At 42.2% G+C, this 20410-nt stretch overlaps 1 protein-coding gene across 1 annotated transcript in view; it reads right to left on the reverse strand.

Annotated features, from left to right (window-relative positions):
* The window catches only part of GLI3 (GLI family zinc finger 3), a 265844-nt gene that overhangs the window by 235790 nt on the left and 9644 nt on the right, over positions 1 to 20410 (reverse strand). Inside the window, 1 exon segment of the mRNA XM_032484273.1 lies at positions 15724 to 15888. Within this exon segment, the coding sequence (XP_032340164.1) occupies positions 15724 to 15847 (124 nt within the window). The 5' untranslated portion in view covers positions 15848 to 15888.

Here is a 20410-nt window from a genome sequence, read left to right on the forward strand (position 1 = left end):
CTGTATCTGAACAGCCCCAGGAATAAAGCTCCCCAGATTCCCTCTACAAATTCCATTCTCAGAAAATAATGACAAATATAGGTTACTTGAGAGATTCAGTGTTTAGGGGCCCAGTAATCCAAGTTTATGGCCCTCTTGGTTTTGTTTCTCTTTTTTCCCCCGACTCCAAAGAGTTTAAAGCAACTAAATTAGCATCAAAGAAATTTGCCAAAGCTCCCAGTGAAGCCATGATGAAATGTAACTACATCAAACCAGATGCCAAACAGAAAACTCTGCAGAGCTGTCTGTCAGGATGGGTAGAAGGTTTGAAAGAAGACCGCAGTTTGGGAAGAGTTAGCCTCGCACGGAAGTCAGCTGTTCCTTCCTGCCGTCCCAAACACGGACAATGCCGGAGTACTGCCAGGAAGACGAGCACTGTTAGTCAGGTCGATAATGAATGACACCATGTGTAAAGCAAGGGCACACACGTCTCGGATTCCAGAGGATCCATCGTTTTTGTGGCAACTACCTGCGATTCCGTTCAAATTGGGCAAAATTCTCCCTGCCTGTGCACCTGAGGCTCGTAACTACAGGCTGCCTTCCAAGATACCTGGTTTCATGTAGACTTAACCATGTGACCCCACACTGTGTCCTCAACAAAATCTCCGGTGGCTTTTAACCCAAGATGGACACATACAAGTGACTTATACAGATTAATTTAGAAATAAAAATAAAATAAATAAAATAAAAAACAAAGAGAATGATGGGTTTCTCTTTCTAAACTTGGATTATATGAACTCAGTCCTTTCAACCACCTCTTATTTATCTGACATCTTTCTTGTCATTTTACATTCTTCCAAATTCCTGGGGGACCTGAGGTGAATGTCATAGGGACGGAGTTTTTGTGCAGAAGTTCAATCTTATACCCAAGTTCTTCGTTTAGAGATAAAGTTGGGGGGAGGGTGCAGCTCAGAGGTAGAGTGCGTGCTTAGCAGGCACGAGGTCCTGGGTTCAATCTCCAGTACCTCCATCAAAGTAAACAAATAAATGAACCTACTTACCCCCAACTCCCCCCACCAAAAAACTAAAATATAAGCGATAAAGTGATGTAGAAGCGGAGTCTTTTGACTTCCTAATGTGCAGCGTCTGTTAAGTAAGTGGGGTCATGACTATGGTTATCACGTCACATTTTATATGAGAAAGATTCACTGTCTTCATTCTTAATCCCTGAGAGGCTCTCTTTCCTGGACCATCATTCCTTCAAAGAGCACTTCTCATCATTCGATCACTATTTCCCCGAAGAAAGTTAGAGCTCCCACACCTCCCTGCAGACCAATGACTCTGGCAAATACTAAGTTACAAGCCTCTTTAAGATCCTGGACAAAGAGGACCCGTGCACAGGCCCACAGAGCATCACACAGAGTCATTTCAGGGGGCTGGCCCATTTCCTGAAGCATGACTCTCAAGGTCCCTGGATTCCCAATTAAGCGCCCATGCTGCCAAAGACGGTTCACTCCTCTTCAGTGCCATGCTGGCACTCAGGTACCTGCCACCAGACTCAATGGGACTTATTCCTGGCCGCGGGGAGGCAGAGGCTGGGCTTTCCTAGGGCTTGGAGCACTGACATCATCTTCACGAGAAAGATTTTCTATAAAAATTTAACTCTCTTGTTTCAAGCACATATAATCAACCTCTCACTTGTATTTAAAAATAAAAGCCGCCTCCCCCCGCCAATTAAAACAAGATAACCAATTAGGAGTTCGAGATTTGCAAATACTAACTACTATATATAAAATAGATGAACATCAAGTTTATCCTGTACAGCACAGGGAACTATAATACAAATTCTAGTAGTAATAAATAAAAAATATAATGAAAACGAATATACGTATGTGCATGTATGATTGAACTATTATGCTGTACACCAGAAACTGACACAACATTGTAAACTGATTGTATTTCAATAAAAAATGAAAACATAAAAAAATAAAGTAATAAAATAAAATAAATAAAAAGTAAAAGACAAGGTACCAAATGATACTTGCACTTAATGTAAGATCTGTATTTCTATCATTAGTACTCATATATTATTTATCATAATACTCACGGATTATGAAGTTTCTATATTTGAACACTAATTTTCTCCCCACCCTCCTTCCACCCCGCTGCAGTGTGAAAACCATTGATCTGGTCTAGACCAGAGACAAAACAATATTTTGCAGCCTGGGCCCATCTAATATTAACCACCTCTTAAGTCTTAAGTTAAGAAAGGGATTTCTTTTTTCCTTAACAACTCATTCCCAACCCCGAACTTCTTGAAAGATTCATAAGCAAAAGGTACACCCTTTTAACTGACTTACATAGTTTTTTTTTTCTTCCCCCCAAAACCAAGAAAAGACTTCTGAAGTCTTTTCTTCAAAGGAAAAGGATAAGAGATTTGTGAACCACTTTCTTATCCTTCTCCTTAGCATCTGTTGTTAGAAGAAGAATCAAGGTAGAGATACTTCTCAGATCAGAGTTGAAGACTGAGCAACAGGTACACGCAGGACATGTTCCCTTCTTCAGTCTAAAGAAATAAAATCAGACCAAACAGGATTCCACCTCATGCCACACCGATACTAGCCACAGCAAAAATAAGCAACAATAAAAAGGGTATTTTCCTGCGGCAAAACTGCAAATTGCCATTTCATATTACCCAGTCTTTTAAATCCTGTATTCCCCAATATTCAGCCAACATATATGCTGATGTGTGTGTGTGCATGTGTGTACACATACATACGTGTGTGTACGTGTGTGTATTTATAAACATCTTTTTTTTCAAGTCACCCAGTTTTGGGGTTCAAACTGATGGATGAAAACATTCTCCATTTGTGTGAAACTGATCAAAGAAAATGCTTTCAATTTACGTGAAAAAGTTTCCCATTAAGATGGTAGCTGTTTCTCTCAAGCATGATTCCTTTTAATTGCGGAAAAGAGCCCAAAGGCTTTGTCAAGGGGCACATGTTTTCTATAAATCAAAACATAAATAAATGTGAGGTTATTTCACTAGGCGTACATATGGTTTTTGCTAAGCCAACTCTATTTATAAAACACTGTTAGCCTTCACCGGAACTGCTGTCAACATTTATAGCAAAGGAATGTTTCTACTGCTCCGAATCGTGCCAGGATTTGAAAACAAGCCTAGAAACATTAGTTTTTTTAAAGACAGGTTTGATTTAAACTTCATGTGAAACGGGCCACTGTCTGTTCCCTAGTTTCTAAATGCTTGGAAGAAATTGTCAACTGAATAGCAGACTCATGCTTTACCAGAAAATGTTTCCATGGCTGGAAGTCCCATTATTTTAACCCTGCCATTGTTCTGGTCTTTCTAGAAGTTCTCTTTTGGTTATGGGCAAGAGTCTGGGATTACTTTTCTTATCACTGCCAAGAGAACAAAAATATTCTGTGAAAGGGGAGTCTTTGACATCCATTAGAGCTTCGTATTCATAATTACCTCCCCATGTTTTCCCAAAGGCTCATTTGCATGATCTCCTCTCTTTATAGATACTCATCCTAGACTACAAACACATTTATCAGTCCTGCTCAGAGAGCAATTCTCAAAATGAAATTTTCTCTGAAAGGAATTACCTATAAGCGAGCATGAAGCCAACAGTCCTTGACAACCAACAGCAAACCATAGAAGGTAATAGTAACTTTAGTAATAATTTATATTCTCCATTTTCCATTCAACTTTTCTTTCTTGGGCTGCAGACCCTCCCAAAACAGAATTTTTTCCAATGCTTTTGCAATCAATCCTTACTCTAAGTGGCTCTAAGCCAACAGTTAGAGTACAGTCAAGCGTGGTTCCAGGCAGAGATCTCTCGGGCTGTCTCTTGGTTTTTTGTGGTTTTTTTTTTTTATCTTTCCGGTTGCATCTTCCCTAGATATAACATTTGTCATCTTTTGGCTTGAAAGGCATTTGTTTTTAATTTTTGACTGGCAAGAGGAAACTGTTAAGATAGTTTCACAAAAATAACTAAAAGGACTTAAAAAAAAATCCTAAATTTCCCAGGTAAGACAACATTTAAATATATTTAATGTTTACCTAACACGTAATAACCTATATATGATTAAACTGCTTTGGAAACAGTGGAAATGTTTTCACTTTCAAATACTGCCCCAATTTGACTGTAAGAATTCCAAAATACTTACCCCCATCTATATAAAGGGTTCCATTTCTTCGCAATACATCTAAAGGGGAAGGTTGCTTGTAAAACGCAGCCATGGTTCCAATAAACTTAAAAACAGACAGAGACAGATCCAGAAGAAAAACACCATATTTTCTATATCATTCATTCTTGTAATTCTACAGAAACGAAGAGCCAGCCACTCTAACTAACGGTAGACATTAATGAATTTGAAATTATAAGGAAAGGCGGAATTCTCCAGAACTTCTGTTCCTAATCAATCACCAGAGGTCAGTGACATCATTAGAGCCTTTGATCACAGCTCCCCTTTCAAGCTCAGATGGGACCGGATTGATCCTCGCTGGCGCTGAGAAGGGATAGACACCTAGGAGTACAATTCGCCATGAAACATGAGAAGTCATCAGGGTGTCTTCCCCTCCTTGGAGAGGAACAGAGTGCACATTCCAGAGCAGCCCCACACCAGACAATAGAGCCACCTCGTTGCATCCAAACCGAATTCCCATCTTACCAGGATTCCCAAAGCACTTGCAAGGACAAACAGACAACAAGCTGCTTTTCTTTCCATTTGGTCTTCCGCCCCCACTCGACCCAACCAGGACAAAACCCAGAACCCTTTACCATGGCCGGGAGCAGAGGATCTGGAATTTTTCTGCCCCCCAATCTCCCCATTACAAAGCACTTAATTCAGAACTTCCCTTTCTACTTCTGAATTTCACCTAATAGGTCTTTACTCAAAATGCTAGCTACTCTACGCTGGCCAAAAAAAAGATAGTCCTTGAAGATAATTCTGGCTTCTCTAATTTCAAAACACTTGGACTGCAATCACCTGGGGTTGTTCTGATCTGCAGTGGTCACTTTGGGAACGAAAAGTTTTAATGGACCTTTACTTTCATTCCACTGTTTGTTTTTTTTCCCGCCTCCTTATTTGGAATACGAATCTAATTGAGCTTCGTGGACACCAGGGGAACGTAGTTTATTATCCCCCTCATCAGGTGATCAATGATTTCATTAATAAGACAGATAACAAAACTGTCATATCATCGACACTGTTATGAAAGATGATCCCGGCTTCCCGCTCCATTTTCCAAGGTCCGGGGTTCTCGATGGCAGCTCTGAGTCCATTCAATATTTTCCACAGACAGAGAAAAGTGAAAATCCATTTTGAAACCAATTTCAATTAGGATCCAGAAGCTGTTATCACTGGTGTCGCCGAATGGGCCCGTAAGTGGAAATGTCGCCTATCCATTCTGAAATGAAACCTTATCAGGGGCTACAAAGATGGCTGGGGACAGCCTATCTGTAAATTACTTTTCGTCCTGTGTTAACTCAACCTTAGTCCTGTCATATGGAATTCCTTCCATCCACTAGTAATAATCTAATGACGAACTAGACACAGCGCCCAAATGGCTTTCAGCCGGACAGGGCTGTCCCCTGAAACACGGGTACAAATGCAAAAAAAAAAAAAAACAAAAAAAAACCACAGTCAGGCCGGCAGGCCAGCAAAGAGCGAGGCCTGCTTTAAATGATAGAACGAAAAGTTGATTATGGGAAATAAAAGCAGCCCGGGTCTCCACCCATTGCATTCCTGGTGATTTTTCAATTGCAAACTCCAAGGCCCCGTTATTTCATTAATGCAGCACCCAAGTCGGACGCCATTCACTTCCATCTTTCAGTCTCCTTTTAGCAAATTATCCCATGACGGCGGATTTATTCAGTCAAAGACTTGGGACTTTGAGAGGCAACAAAAGAATCAAGAGACTTTCTGGTCCACCTGCCTGGCGAATGATGAGGCAGGGAAAAGTCTCCCCCAGAGAAACCAATCAAACCATTGTGTGACACAGTCAGACCTTTTCAACTGTCAAGCCAGAGAGCAGGCGAAGAGATGAAAGAACTCGGGGCGAAGCTACCATTTACAGAACCATGTGGGAATGGTCTCCGAAGATTTAATAATTGGGACGGAACTCAACTTTCTACAACTAAAGGGGGAGGGAGGGAAAGAAAGAGACCAAGAAGAGGAAAGAGTCAAAGGAAGGGGGAAAAAATAAAGAATGAAAAAGGAAAAAAAAAAAAAAAAAAGCCTAAGGCAGACGAGGAATAACTTTTATATAAAAATGTCCCCTACCTGAGATGAGGCCCTATCTCTAAAAGTAAAGAAAAGAAAAAAAGAATGATGCTGCCCCTCCCCAAAAAAGGGAAAGAAAGATTAAAAAAAAAAGACTTAACAAAGCCTTTGGTATTTTTCTTCTAGGTTAGAGCTGCGTAAGATGCTCTGCTTCTCACCCTCTCATACAACTCATTCATAGCAGAAACACAACAACAAAAAAGCCCCTCATTAACAGCTGCCTTGTAGCTTTAAGTCTAAAATAGCATTTTAAATTGGCCTAAAAGGAGGCAAAACGTCGATTGGACACTCAAAAAAGACTCAGACTGGCAGAGACACGCGGGTATATATTTCTGGGCAGCTTTATCACCAATTCAACATGAAATGTTTAGCTAGAAAGGAAAAAAAAAAAAACTAACAGAAAGTAGAGCTCTCAGGGTCTGAAAAAATCATGGAGTGTGTTTTAAAACAAAACAAAAAAATGTAACATCAAGCAGCGCCGGCAGGTCTAATGCTTTCATTATCGTGACTCGGACGGTAACTCTTACTACGCTGAGTTTAAAACACAAGTACTAAAGAAAAAAGTTTCTGCTGTACAGCACAGGGAACTATGTTCAATATCTTGTAGTAACCTTAATTGAAAAAAAACATGAAAACAAATATATGTATGTATATGCATGACTGGGACTTTTTGCTGCACACCAGAAACTGACACATTGTAATTGACTGTACTTCTATTTAAAAAAAATAATAAACACACACACAAATATTGGTCAAAATTTGGGGGCGGGGAGCTGGAACTGTTTCATGTCTTGACTGTGGTGGAAGTCACGTGACTTCAGGGATTCGTCAAGCTCACACAACTGTACGCCCAAAAAAGCGAATGATGCTGGATGTAAAGTTTCTAAAAGAAACAGCCATTGCAGCAGACTGCTTTGGTAAGATTTCCATGGAAACATGATAACCGGGAGGTTTTTGCTTTCTCCATCACCATCCCCTTCTCTGCCTGGGACCCTGGACATCCTGTAGCATCTCATGCTGCCTCCTGTTGGGAACAGATGTGCTCCCCTTGCCCTGGGGCTCAAAGTGGTAGGTGGTGGAGGGCCACCAGATACCTCCCCAGAGGAAGACTGTCCTCCCCAAAGCACCATTTTGGTCCTAAGCTTCCTTCCACTCTTTGGTGGCTATTTCCGATTCTGATTAGTTTATTCCAGAAATTTGAAATACCCACATCACACAACCCCAAGTAATCGAGGCAGCCCAGAAACTTTCCACAAGCAAAGACATAATGCTCTGGCTTCGCTGGACTCCTAGGTCTGGAAGACTGTGGCAAGGTGGGATTGAGATTTATTCCTGGTTTCTCTGAGCACCCAAGAATTGTTCTTTCAGAGGAGAAATCCAAGAGCTCGACACAGGAGAACAAAGCAGCCTTGCCCTCGGGGAAGCCCATTAGCACAGAATTACTGATTTCACCCCATAATGGGAAGGAGTATTTACAAATGACATGTAACACCAGTCAGAATGGCCATCATTCAAAAATCCACAAATGACAAATGCTGGAGAGGCTGTGGAGAAAGGGGAACCCTCCTACACTGCTGGTAGGAATGCAGTTTGGTGCAGCCACTGTGGAAAACAGTGTGGAGATTCCTCAAAAGACTAGGAATAGACTTACCGTATGACTCAGGAATCCCGCTCCTGGGCATATATCCAGAAGGAACCCTACTTCAGGATGACACCTGTACCCCAAAGTTCATGGCAGCACTATTTACAATAGCCAAGACATGGAAACAGCCTAAATGTCCATCAACGGATGACTGGATAAAGAAGATGTGGTATATTTATACAATGGAATACTATTCATCCATAAAAACCGACAACGTAACACCATTTGCAGCAACATGGATGCTCCTGGAGATTGTCATTCTAAGTGAAGTAAGCCAGAAAGAGAAAGAAAAATACCATATGAGATCACTCATATGTGGAATCTAAAAACAAAAACAAAAACAAAACAAAACAAAAAAGCATAAATACAAAACAGACATAGACTCATAGACATAGAATACAAACTTGTGGTTGCCAAGATGGTGGAGGATGGGAAGGGATAGACGACATTTCAAAATGTAGAATAAATAAACAAGATTACACTGTATAGCACAGGGAAATATACACAAGATCTTATGGTAGCTCACAGAGGAAAAAATGTGACAATGAATACATGTATGTTCATGTATAACTGAAAAATTGTGCTCTACACTGGAATTTGACACAACATTGTAAAATGATTATAAATCAATAAAAAAAAGTTAAAAAAAATTTTAAAAAAGACCCTAAAAGCACGTGATACGTTAAATCCAACTTATGCCAATTTCAGGACCAGTGACTGGAGGTACTGTGTCTCGATCCCAGTTCCTATCATCTCCTTGCCTGTTAAACCAGGTCCTGACGACTGCCACGTTTTAAGGATTTTTCTGTAAGCCAACATCCTCTAATTCCCTCGATCAAATTAAAGTTTAACCACGCAGAGACTGTTACCAAAGGATGTCCTGCTGGCAGAAGTGAGATGAAACGTGCCAATGAATGCACCCCTGCCAGATGATATCCAGAAGAGGCTACTACTCTTACTAATAATAGTTGCCATGTTTGGGTACTCACTGCGCTAGCCTCAGAGATGTTGAGCAATTAGCCCAAGATCACATAGCAATAAAGTAGCTGGGCCAGGGTTCCAACCCGGGCGTCCACACTACTGCGCTACACGTCCCCACGGAGCCGAGGAAGGTTCTAGCAGGTCTATGTCCTGTGCAGGCTGGGGCCCTCCAGACCCAAAACACCGAAGCGGGGCACAGTGGGGGCAGGAAAATGACAAACCAGGGGCTACGCTCAAAAAGTTCCAAGTGCTACGTAGAAGCGGGGAGGGATGAACAGATGGGGCACAGGGAAATTTTAGGAGCGCAGCTATTCTGTGGGATACGGTGATGGCAGCTACCTGACATTACAGCTTCGTCAAAACCCATAGCCGGAGGGTATAGTTCCGGGGCAGAGCATATGCTTGGCATGCACGAGGTCCTGGGTTCAATCCCTAGTCCCTCCATTAAAAACAAACAAACAAACAAACAAACAAACAAACAAATGTAATTACCCCCCCCAAAATAATTAATTAATTTTTTAAAAAACCCTTTGCACCTACAACACAAGGAATGAGCCCTAATGAAAACCATGGGTTCGAGTTAATAACTGCATAGCCATCAGTGTGCCAGTTGTAACCAATGTACCACGAATGCAAAGTGTTAATAACAGGGGGACCTGTGGGGGCGTGGAAGGGGCGTTCAGGAACTCTCTGTACCTCCTGATCAGTTTCTCTTTAAACTTACAACTCCTCTAAAATGCAGTCTATGGATTAAAATGTCAAATAAAATACCCTTCTCCGCCAAATCAAGTGTTATTAGGCAGTTCCCCAAGGGACACAAGACTCCATGGAGAGAGAAAGAGATGGACGATGCAGTCGCACCTGGAAAGAATGTACAGCGGGCAGGGATGGTAGGAATGACGCTCATCCTACAGGGAAGCACCCTGAATGAAGGTCCAGAGCCCTGCAATTTGGCTAAAGTGTAGGTTATAGATGGGAAAGCAGAGATGTGGCACATCCGACTGGAGAGGCAGGATGGGGTCAGATTGCGGGAGATATCTCAATACAAATCAAAGGGGTTTGAACTTTATTTCATAAAGTAGTTGGGAATCCCTGAAGGGTCCAGAGTGGGGGTTAGCCTGGCATAAGCAACACCGCAAAAAGATTAACTTGGCAAGAGCAACTCCGTGAATCAGGGCAGTGTGACTGGACAGAAGGTCACTTTAATTGTCTAGGCATGGGGTAGGGAGGTTTTAAGTAGCATTGTGCGGTAGGGTGGCCTAAAGGGACACACGGGTGAATAATTACAGATGAAAATCTACCGGGACCTCAAAACTGGTCGGACACGGGAAGCCGCAGGGAGGGAGGGGTCAAAGGTGACCGTGCGGTTTCAAGCCTGAGTGACTGCAGGAAAGGCGATCTTTTCAGCCAAAGTAAGACAACAGAGGTTGCCAGGTTAGGGACATGTGAGTTTGGAGCGGAAGAGAGTCAGGCCTCTTAGGAAAATCAGATAATTCATCGTGAATTAGTTGGTTTCAAAACAAGAAAGCTCTTTTTAAAAAAAAGCATCAAATGAAACTCTAATATGGCGCAAACTCCCCTAAAAATGGGTACCTCTAACCTGAAAGGAAACAGTTTACCCTAAAAACCAGAATCAAGAAAAAGGATGTGTGTCTGCTGTTTCCAATGTGAAGGCAGACAATCAAGGTTACTTTTCAAGGTTAAAAAACTCAAAATACAGTTTGTTAAAATTCTCCTCCCTATTTTCTGGCTTAAGAAGAAGGCATTCAGAAAGACGGTATAGAGGAAGGTATACGTTGGGTTTTGTTTTTTTAAACCCTCCTTCCTTAAGATGAATAAACTTGAACTATTTGAATTTCAGAGTCCAGAAAAGTCAAAATTACTTTTGCCAAACACTTTTTCCCTTCATTTCAAAACCTATGTGTATTTTCAAGAAAACACACTCCTTTTGTTTTAGATTCCTAACACTGAACTCGTCCCCGTGTTCTGTCCTCGTAACAACGGCAGGTGTTTGCTAAGCTCTTACTGCAGGCAGGGCTAACGGAAGGGGTCAGGCATTATTTTCTTTAATCCTCCGGGAGCTGCTGCAAAGTGGGTCTCACTAGGGTCTTGTTGAACAGATGAGCAAACTGAGGCTCTGAGACATGAATCTGGCCTCACTCACACAGCTGGTCCTTGGTGTTGCCAGAACTCAGTGCACATTTCCAGCCCCAACCCGGGGATGCTCCTAAATAACCCCCTACAGTGTGAAACCAAGTTATCTACAAGTCCTTTCCATCCATCTGAAAGTCACGTGCTAGGAAATGGGATGTGGCCCCCCAAAAAGGGGGTGAAACATCTAAAATGACAAGAAACCTAAAACGCACAACCTACTGGCTTTCTGGGCTGAAGTGCCCACCCACTTAATTTCTAAGCAGAATTAAGTACATAAACTCTTACCATAAAAAAGGCCAAGGAGACAAGAGATCATGCCAGGAAACAGCTGGTGAATTCCACTGTCAACAAAATTCTGAGCCATCTTACCTTACTCTCCGCCAGAAGACCAACAGATAATCACCATTAATACTCATAGGAGTTACTGGACAGTTTGAAAGAAAATCACGACCCCAGGAAATAACCAAAAGTTAGAGTTTAAAAAAAAAAAAAAAAGGATCGCCTACGTATCTGCAGACCACAACACTTTCCCTTACAAACCTCAAAGAATTTTTTTTTTCTTAAGTGGAGGAGAATCAAGCCCTTCTTTTTGAAAGAATCAAAGTGAACAGGGAACTTCCTCTCCGTTTATTAATCTATCAGCTTTGGTTTCGTGTTGCATCACCATTCAGATAATAGTTTCTGCTTTCTAGTCACTTTAAGGAATGTGCCCAATAACTCTCAGATCTGATAACAGAGCCCCAAGAGCAGGACCTGAATTCGTTTATGATTAGCTGCTTTCTTTTTTTCAAAGCAGAGTGGTAGGTTAATAAGAAATATCAGATTACTCCCTTAAAAAAAAAAAAAATCAGAGGCCAAAACAAGACAAAACACTCCAGATTGAAAAGTCAGTATTTGCAAGTCATTGAAGGAGATGTTCTGAGATGATGAGACATGTTGAATACACTGGAACATCTAGACTCAAAAATGTTTATTATTTACAAGACACCACGTGTAGCTCGGAAAGTGATGAAGCCATGCCAGGAGTGGACAGATCATTCACTTAAGGTCCTAGCATATTAACAGACTTTGAGATTTTTAAGTAAACTATGACCCCTACTACCTTAGATGTGAAAGACACCATCCTCAACGCCAAAAGCGATCATTGAAACGGAACTCGCACTGAACAAATATTCAGAAAACTGAAAGCCTTCTCTTCGGTCATTTACGCTTAATAAATAACACTGAAGCTTAAAACCAAACGTGAAGCCCACATTGTGGTTCCTGGAAAAAAGTACCGAATGCCTTATGTGTTGATACAGGTTCTAAAACGTTACCAAAAGCCATCTGGCTGTGTTTCTTCCATACACGGTTTAGAACAGCTTTTCACTCGGGTTATTTTCAATTTCAGTGTGAAGAGACAAACCCACCCTTGAATCAATGTTGCTGGAGGTTTCCAAAGCATACAGTTTGGTTGTGTGCAATGTGTGTGTTTAAACCAAATTCTGCATAGACTGTTGTTCTAGGAGTTGCTCCTCAGCTGAGAACAGTCAGAAAACAGATCTGCAAGGACATGCAGAGGAATGTGAGTGGTTCGGCTGGAAGGCTCACAATCAGGAACAAACTGCAGTGCCCAATGGCTGGAAAAGTTAATTAAGTCAACCTAACTCAGCGCCAGTAACCGAACTTTTGAGTTTGTTGTATTTTAATCTTGAAATTGTGGACAGGGAGAGAAAATACATAGGTTACATCCAGAATAACCCTTGGTGCTAAAGGTACACTCCTTTACAAATCTCTTGAATTCCAGAGCCTAAGAACTCCCTGGAAATAGCAATTGGTATTGCCTAACAGCATCCAAATAGTTTCAATTTCCTTTTTGACTAGCCTCAGTGGAGATATCCAGGCACTTCTGAAATGTCTGCAGAGAAAAGACAGAAAGGGAGACAGTACAGACAGACGGACTCATGACCATGGGAATGACAGCCAACCTCCAAAAGCCCACACCCCACCGGCTCTAAAACCCAAACCAAACCTGGGCCAAAGGCCCCAGATCAGCTATGTGACCGCATCTGGGAGCAAAGGGCAGGGTACCACCAGGTAGAAGCCGGCAGAACAAAGAAGCTGGGTCATTCCACCCCCTAGCATGATTCTGGGGCCAAAAAGGGCTTCTGAACTAGTTAGATGGATCCTGCAAAGGACTCTGTGAAAAAAGTAAATCATTCCAATTATCAGCATTGTTTACACAGAGCAATCACAGGGGAAAAATTGATTTTCCTCTGTTTTACTTTTTCCCATCTTTACATTTGTTTGCTGGTTTCCCTGGAATCTTCCAGAAGGGCCGCAAACCACCTGTAAAAAAAACACCACCTCCATCTTCCTTTTACTTGGTTGGGTCTCTGTGTTAGTCCAAAATGAAAAGTACTAAATCCCTTACAAGAAATAGAACACTGAAAAACTGGTCAGAGCTCCCAGGATTCTAGGACAGCTATCATGTGGTCACGAGTCCCGCAAACCCAACGAATGAGCTTTCACCCCCAAAGAAGGATGTGCCTTCCATCCACTCAGGAGGGCAAGTGTGCTTCAAGCATCCAGGCTGATCAGGGCAGGAAGCCAGTGGAATTCGGTTTCGGAGTCAGTTCTGTGCTTATTTGAGACTATCTCAGGATTAATTTTTGTAAATCGTGACAGCGCCTTCCCTGGCCACTGCTCCCCGGGGAATTCCTGGTGGCCACTGCGCTGATTAGGTTATTCTGTTCATGGTCACCCGAAGCCGGTTAATGAGGAGAGCGCGTGATCAGAATGGCTCAGGACAAACGCAGCCGCGCCACAAACCTTGCCCGGCACATGTCTGGGCTTGGGAGTGGCAGGAGGAACAGCACCTTCACAAGACTGGTCGCTGTTGCTACTCTGCTGAAATTCACAGGAAGGGACAGTGGCTCAAGGAGGTCCCATGCAGCACAGCTTTGCCCTCTACCAAAGACACCCCACGCCTGTTCTCACGCACACACGCTCTCGTGCATCCATTCACGCCCATACCCCCTCACACTCACACTCATTGCTATAAAAATAACCAAAAGCTGATGTTTCATGAAGCGTAATATCCGGACAGTGATTCTTCTTACAAAATTACTATTAAAATTACCAAATAACCAACACGTTCTATACTGATTCTATTTCTGAAATAATAAATGTGCCTAATTTTTGCAAATTCCAGAGAAAAGAAACAAGGACCTCAGGATGCTTTTTTAGGGAGGAAATATGCCTTCTATCACCCACTCAGAAGAATAACGCAAATCTCTGGTTCCATTAAAAAGAAGCTCTAGTCCTGACTTGAAAGACCACGAATAAAGGGAGAAGTCTAGACATATCTTCATATGTATATAAAGTAAATTCATTATTTTAACTCAGACATAAATAGATCTCCCTAAGAATCAATTCAAAATGGGACTGGCTAGCCAGCAGGTGGAATGCCAGCCCCTCCCCTCACCCGGCCATGCCAGTTGGGCACACTGGTGACATCGGGGAAAGAGAACATGTGAGCAACTATGGACCAGACGGGTAGCAGAGAGCAGGGCCGGGCTCCTCAGAGGGGTCAGCTCAGGCAGTGTCACAGTTCAGACAAAAAGGTATGGCTTTCATACCGGACATCTGCCCTTACAGTCTACCTTTCTGGTCTGCTACCTTTGCAAAGCAGATTCTGACCTTCCAATTACATGTGAAAAATGGGAAATCAACCTAGTCACATCTTTCTTGGGATAAACAAAAAATATATATAAACCCACAGAGAGGGAGGGGGCAGATACAGATCCATGTACCCAGACAGGCAGTGTCCAGGACAGGGAGAACTGGGACAGCCCATCCTTTTTAGGGTCACGTGGCAAAGTGAAATGCAATTAGCAGAGACCAGGGTGGGTATGAAATCTACAAAAAGCTAAGGCACTGACAGCTTTAAGAGGGGAAAAGTAGGGAGAGGAAGTGAAGGTTACCGTTAACTTATTCAGTCTGATTTTACCAGAAGGGGCTCTGGAATTTATTTCCAATGCTCCATGCTTGAGTTGAAATGCCTCTCAATGCTTTGCTTAAAATATTAGGAAATATAGCATACAGAAACAGTGGCGCTCTGTGATCTCTGAACACAAACAAAGAATATTCAATTTTTATACCCCAACAGCAAAACCTGCATCTCAGAAACTAGCATTACCCGAGGCTCAACCATGAACAACTTTTAAAACCCTTTAGTGTGGACTCCTCTGTGCCCACCAGTTTTGACAAGGCAACTTTTGAGTCTTTCGTCATCACTAATAACTAATTATTCCGACGGGTGGGGCCCTTCCATGTGAAATGCAAAGTATTTTGAACTCCTGCCAGACTAATCAAGATGATTTCCAAAATGCCAAAACAGGAACTTCCTATAATAAATAACCTATCACATTTACATCTCAAATTAGAAAACCTGGAAGAAAACGTGTCGTTTCGCTGCCAAAAGAGAGCCGACTAAAGCCTGCCCATCCCCTAACGCCCACCTCCCCGCCACCCCCAAAACTCCACTCCCATTCTCTTTCTTTAGCCTCTCAGCGCACAAACACTGGTCCAGGTGCAGATGCTCAATTCCCCAGGAATGCAGAGCACAGGGAAAAAGACTGGAAGCGTGGCTGCCGGTAATCCCCGCGGCTGCTCACCATTGGAAGTGGTGCTGGAGGCCACAGCTTTCTCGCTGACCTCCGTTCGAGCAGAGCATTTCACTATGGAATTCTCCACTTTCTTCTTCTCGGTGGTCGTGGAGCTGTGGGACTGAGCCTCCATGGCGTCTTCTCATCACTTCAGCTCCCGGCGACCAGGAACGCCTGAGGGAAACCGACAACAGCGCCATCAACTTCCAATCAGCAGAAACTGACCATTGCAACTGACCGCACTTCAATTAAAAAAAAGGGGGGAGGACAAAAGGAAATCTCACCCCGAAGCCCACTTCACCTGTCACGGGAGGAGGTGCCTAGAATTCCAGCCAACTCAAAATCAGGAAGCCCTTTAGCCATAGGTTTTCTTGCAAAAAAGCCTCGAAGTTCTAGGAACAAGCCAATCGAATTCTATCTACACCTGCTAAAGGGCAGCAGCGGGACCTGTCCAGGATGTAGGGTTTTCCCCAGATTCTTCTTGGGCATTTGTTATGAAATGGTCTAAATAGCTCCATTTTCAGCTTTGTTTATGGTGAGAAATCCAAGTGTCACCTTACTCTTTTAAGCCACATCTACAAACGCCTCTTCAAGTGGCTGACTTTAGAAGAAGGGACATTAGGACAACTTTCCAAGCCAGAGAAGCTTTTTAGTTCTCAAGTAGAGGTTTTAAAGAGGGACCGACAACATCTCCAATCCAAGCCTAACTCCAAGTTCTGAATCAGAGGAGAATTCTGGTCAAGCAGCCAGTGATTTCTGCTTTCCTCACTAAGATATATGAATTGCAATATGCCTCCTGAACTGAATTCATTCAGGTAAAGCGTTCTTAAACCATGAGGACATTTCCATTCATTCAAGCTATGTTTTTAAAACAAACAAAGGTGATAGAACAACACTCTGGATCCTACAGGAAAAGGCAATAGACCGCTGACAGCAAAGGCTGGAACCACTTAAGAAATAAGAAAACTCAGCTCAAGGCAAGTGCAGTTAGCCCGTCTTTCATTGGCTTCATTCATGTGATAATCGCCCTAACTCATCATTCATCAATTTGCACTCTGGTTCCTGTTCATTTTTTTTTTTTTTTTTTTTTTTGCAGTCATGATCTATACCTACAAAGAACATAGGAAAAGATGACAAGCTCCCTCTCTACCAGGTTCTCCTCAAGCTACCTAGACCGCTACACTCGGTGAGCACTCCTTCCATGGAATCATCCACCTCATTTTCTACATTTAGCAGTCCTCATCGTGTTCAATCAAAAGAACAATTTGTGTGTATCAGTTAACCCCGAACTCCTAATGTATCCGTCTTCCCCGCCACTTTCCCCTTTGGTAACCACAGTTTGTTTTCCATGTCCGTGAGATACACACTACTGTATATAAAGTAGATAAACAACAAAGACCTAATGTCTGGCACAGGGAACTATATTTAGTATCTTGTAATAACATATAATGGAAAAGAATCCGAAAAAAATATATATATGAATGTATATGTATCACTGAATCACTTTGCTGTACACCTGAAACTAACACTGTAAGTCAATTACACTTCAATAAAAAAAATAAAAAATAAAAACAACAATTAGTGAAATAAAATAAGCAACTGCTTCACCGACGAAGAATTCAAGTACCAGAGGGAAGATTTTTGAGTCAACTCAAATTTGCAAAAGAACTGCAAAGTTCTTTATTGTACAAGAAACCTGGAGTAAGTAACGAGAAAAAAGCTGAAGTCCCAGAGGCCGCCTGGCCCGGTAGCACCACCTCTTCCAGTAACTTCCATTTCTTTCCTTGATTATCCAGGGGCATTCATGGAAAAACACAAGTTATTTAAGAACAGCTTTTCTAGAATGAAAAAGACAAAAAGATGCCTGAAGTTAAATTTACATATCAATGATCAGATCCACTCCAAATTCAGAAACATCCCTCAAAGGATGCTGACAGAGTCCAACAGTGAAGGACTGCACAACTTCCTTTCTCTCTGGCGGCTGCCACTCTGCACAAGTCCACAGGGCAGGGCCTGACTGGCGCCCCCTGGAGTTGCCCAGTACCTCCGTTTTCTCATCTGTCACCTAGCAGAGTCACACGGAGGGACTTAACCTTGGGAGGCAGTGGGAATACAGTCCTCTTTAAGAATATGTTAAAACTTATCTATCCTCTCCCCCCAAATACCCTTAAACACACAAAAAATTGTCCATATGATTTCCCAGGGACCACAGACCCTCCAATCCAGAACCCTTGCAGGAGAAATTCTCACGGACCCTTTCTAGCTCTAACCATCTCAGAAGGATTCTTCAATTTTTTTAAACACTCCTCCCCCAAATCGATTGAATTCTCATTGTTTAAGCACACTGCAAGAACAATTCATCAGCACTTTTTTTTTTCTCAGCATTGTACAAGAGCCACCTGAATTGGCTTGCACACAGTGCTTGTGAAAATTTCAGAGTTCCAGGTCCAATGCCTGATGTCTTGGAGGTGGTCCCTGAAACCTTTATTTTAACCAGCACTGGTGATTCTCAGGCTCCCTGAAGCTTTGCAGACAACTGATCTACTCTTTTCACTGCTCTGTACCCAATGCAGTAGGTCCTCATTAAAGTCTTGGCTGACTGGATGAACTAACGAATTAACTGCACCCAGAATACTGAATCCCAACGGCTGGCAAGGGCCCATCCCAGCACCCATCACAATAACAAACTCTGCGTCCCTGCAGAATCTTAGCTGAATGTCCGTCTTCCTCTCCAGACCGCAAGATCCATGAGGACAAGTCCCTGCCCATTTTCCCAACATCTCAAACCTGTAAGAATATTTACTGAATACATGAACAATCCAGCAAAGGCCCCTCGACCTGGAAAATTTAGCAGCATCTTGAATCTTAATTGTCATTTATTTAGCTCTGTAACTTTTCTTTTATATCCAGTGTTTCTTTGAAAACTGGCAAATTAGATAAAAACTGAAAACTTTAGCAGGACTATTTAATTAATCCAAACACTCCATTCGCAACCATTTTGGATAAGAGGCATGAACTACACTATAATTGTTTCCCTCAATACACACAGTTTTATTGGTCAAGTCTGGATGGAGTTTACTAATATTAGACATGGAAATATCCTAATGGACCAGGAAAAAAAAAATCAGGAAGAGATGAGATTCCTGATAGGAAGTCAGTTTGTCTCTTCCTTGGAGGAGCGAGCTAATTAATAGTAGTGAGGAGACAGGTCACCAAAGCTCCTTGACAAACTTGGTTTTTGTGGAGTTGTTGGTTTTTCCCCCAAGCAAAGGACTTCGTTTTAACAAAGCATTAAAACCCTCCGAAATACTCATCACCAGAGAGAGGCTCAGTGAGCAGAGAGGTAAAAAGCCCCAGGCAGGCACTGATTGAAATCACACTAATTAATGGTCTTAGAGAATATTAATTCTTTCCCCCCACCCCCTGTTGGAAATGGATTTTTAAAAAATAGGCCCTTGGTCACTCAAAAGTCTACCCCCTTCTTCTATTTTGACAACTTATTTTTGGATCTCATTAGTTAGTAACTCATTATTTAAAAGTGTGGTTTATGCTTAGAACGGGGCTAGAAAAATGGCATTTTGCCAAGGCAGACATCTGCTTCCTGTATATCCCTATAAATTATATCAGCTTGTTTTCCTGATAAAACCCCAACTCTGTCCCTGTCAGTTATAAAGGAGAAAGTTTGAAAATCCTCGACTCTCACACCTCATCAGAACTCTGCACGGAGAGTTCCTGAGCAGAAAAAAGCGTCTGCCTCTAGCTGTGGTGACAATTTTTTTTTTCACAGCCGAGTTGGGAAACTCAGTCCTGAGTTGATACAGGAAAGCGTGAGGAGCAGAAGTGACTAGTAAAAATTCTTGATGGACTCCTAAGCCATACAGAACTGGGGCAGTAAGCAGGACTCCTTTTAGAACCTGGAATTTCTTAAATAATACACTACCACTTATTTGTAACATAACTCTCAGGGAAAAACTTTTCAGTTCTGCTTCACTTCAAAGATTTTTTTTCTCTGAGGAAAACATGCCACTGGTTTTTCGATGTGAATGAAATGAGACTTTCAGAGCCCGTTCCTTTTCTTATATAAGGCCAAACTTTTCCCCTTCAATCCTTTTCAACACTGCAACATTACATGCAAGATTTGCTGGCATGCCCCTTAACTTTTTCATGCTATGGAAAAAAAAAAAACAAAACTTATTTGTAGCTGATGTTCGAGTCCCAGCAGCTTGAGTGTATGAAAAAAAATAAAATAAAATAAACCAACCCTGCAAACAAGGAGAACTGCTCTGAGTGTACCCTGCTAAAGCTTGAAGTTTCCTAGGTAAATGCAGGGATGAAAAATCCCTTCCTGAAAGCAAACAGCCATGGCTTTTCCCCCATTCAACTGTCCCTGAATCTTTTGGCATTTGCCCCAGGCCTAAACCCAGGGTGCAATTAATTCCAGACCTTCTTTGACACCTAATCCTGCTCTTACTAGCAACCTGCCCACAGGTGGGTCTTTCCTTTCTGAATTCCCAATCTGAACTTGCAACAACCTCCTATAAAACAAGACATCTAAAGTGTCCTAGAGCCACTGACCAGGTGATGCTGCACTTCAGGTCTCAGCCTGAACGGCACCAAAGAAAAACATTTACCAATTTGGAGATTACTGGTGGGGACCTGGGAAAGAGCACTGTCCCCCCAAAAAAGCCTCAGGTGG

Source organism: Camelus ferus, chromosome 7, assembly GCF_009834535.1.
Source record: "Camelus ferus isolate YT-003-E chromosome 7, BCGSAC_Cfer_1.0, whole genome shotgun sequence".
Classification (NCBI taxonomy): Eukaryota; Metazoa; Chordata; class Mammalia; order Artiodactyla; family Camelidae; genus Camelus; species Camelus ferus.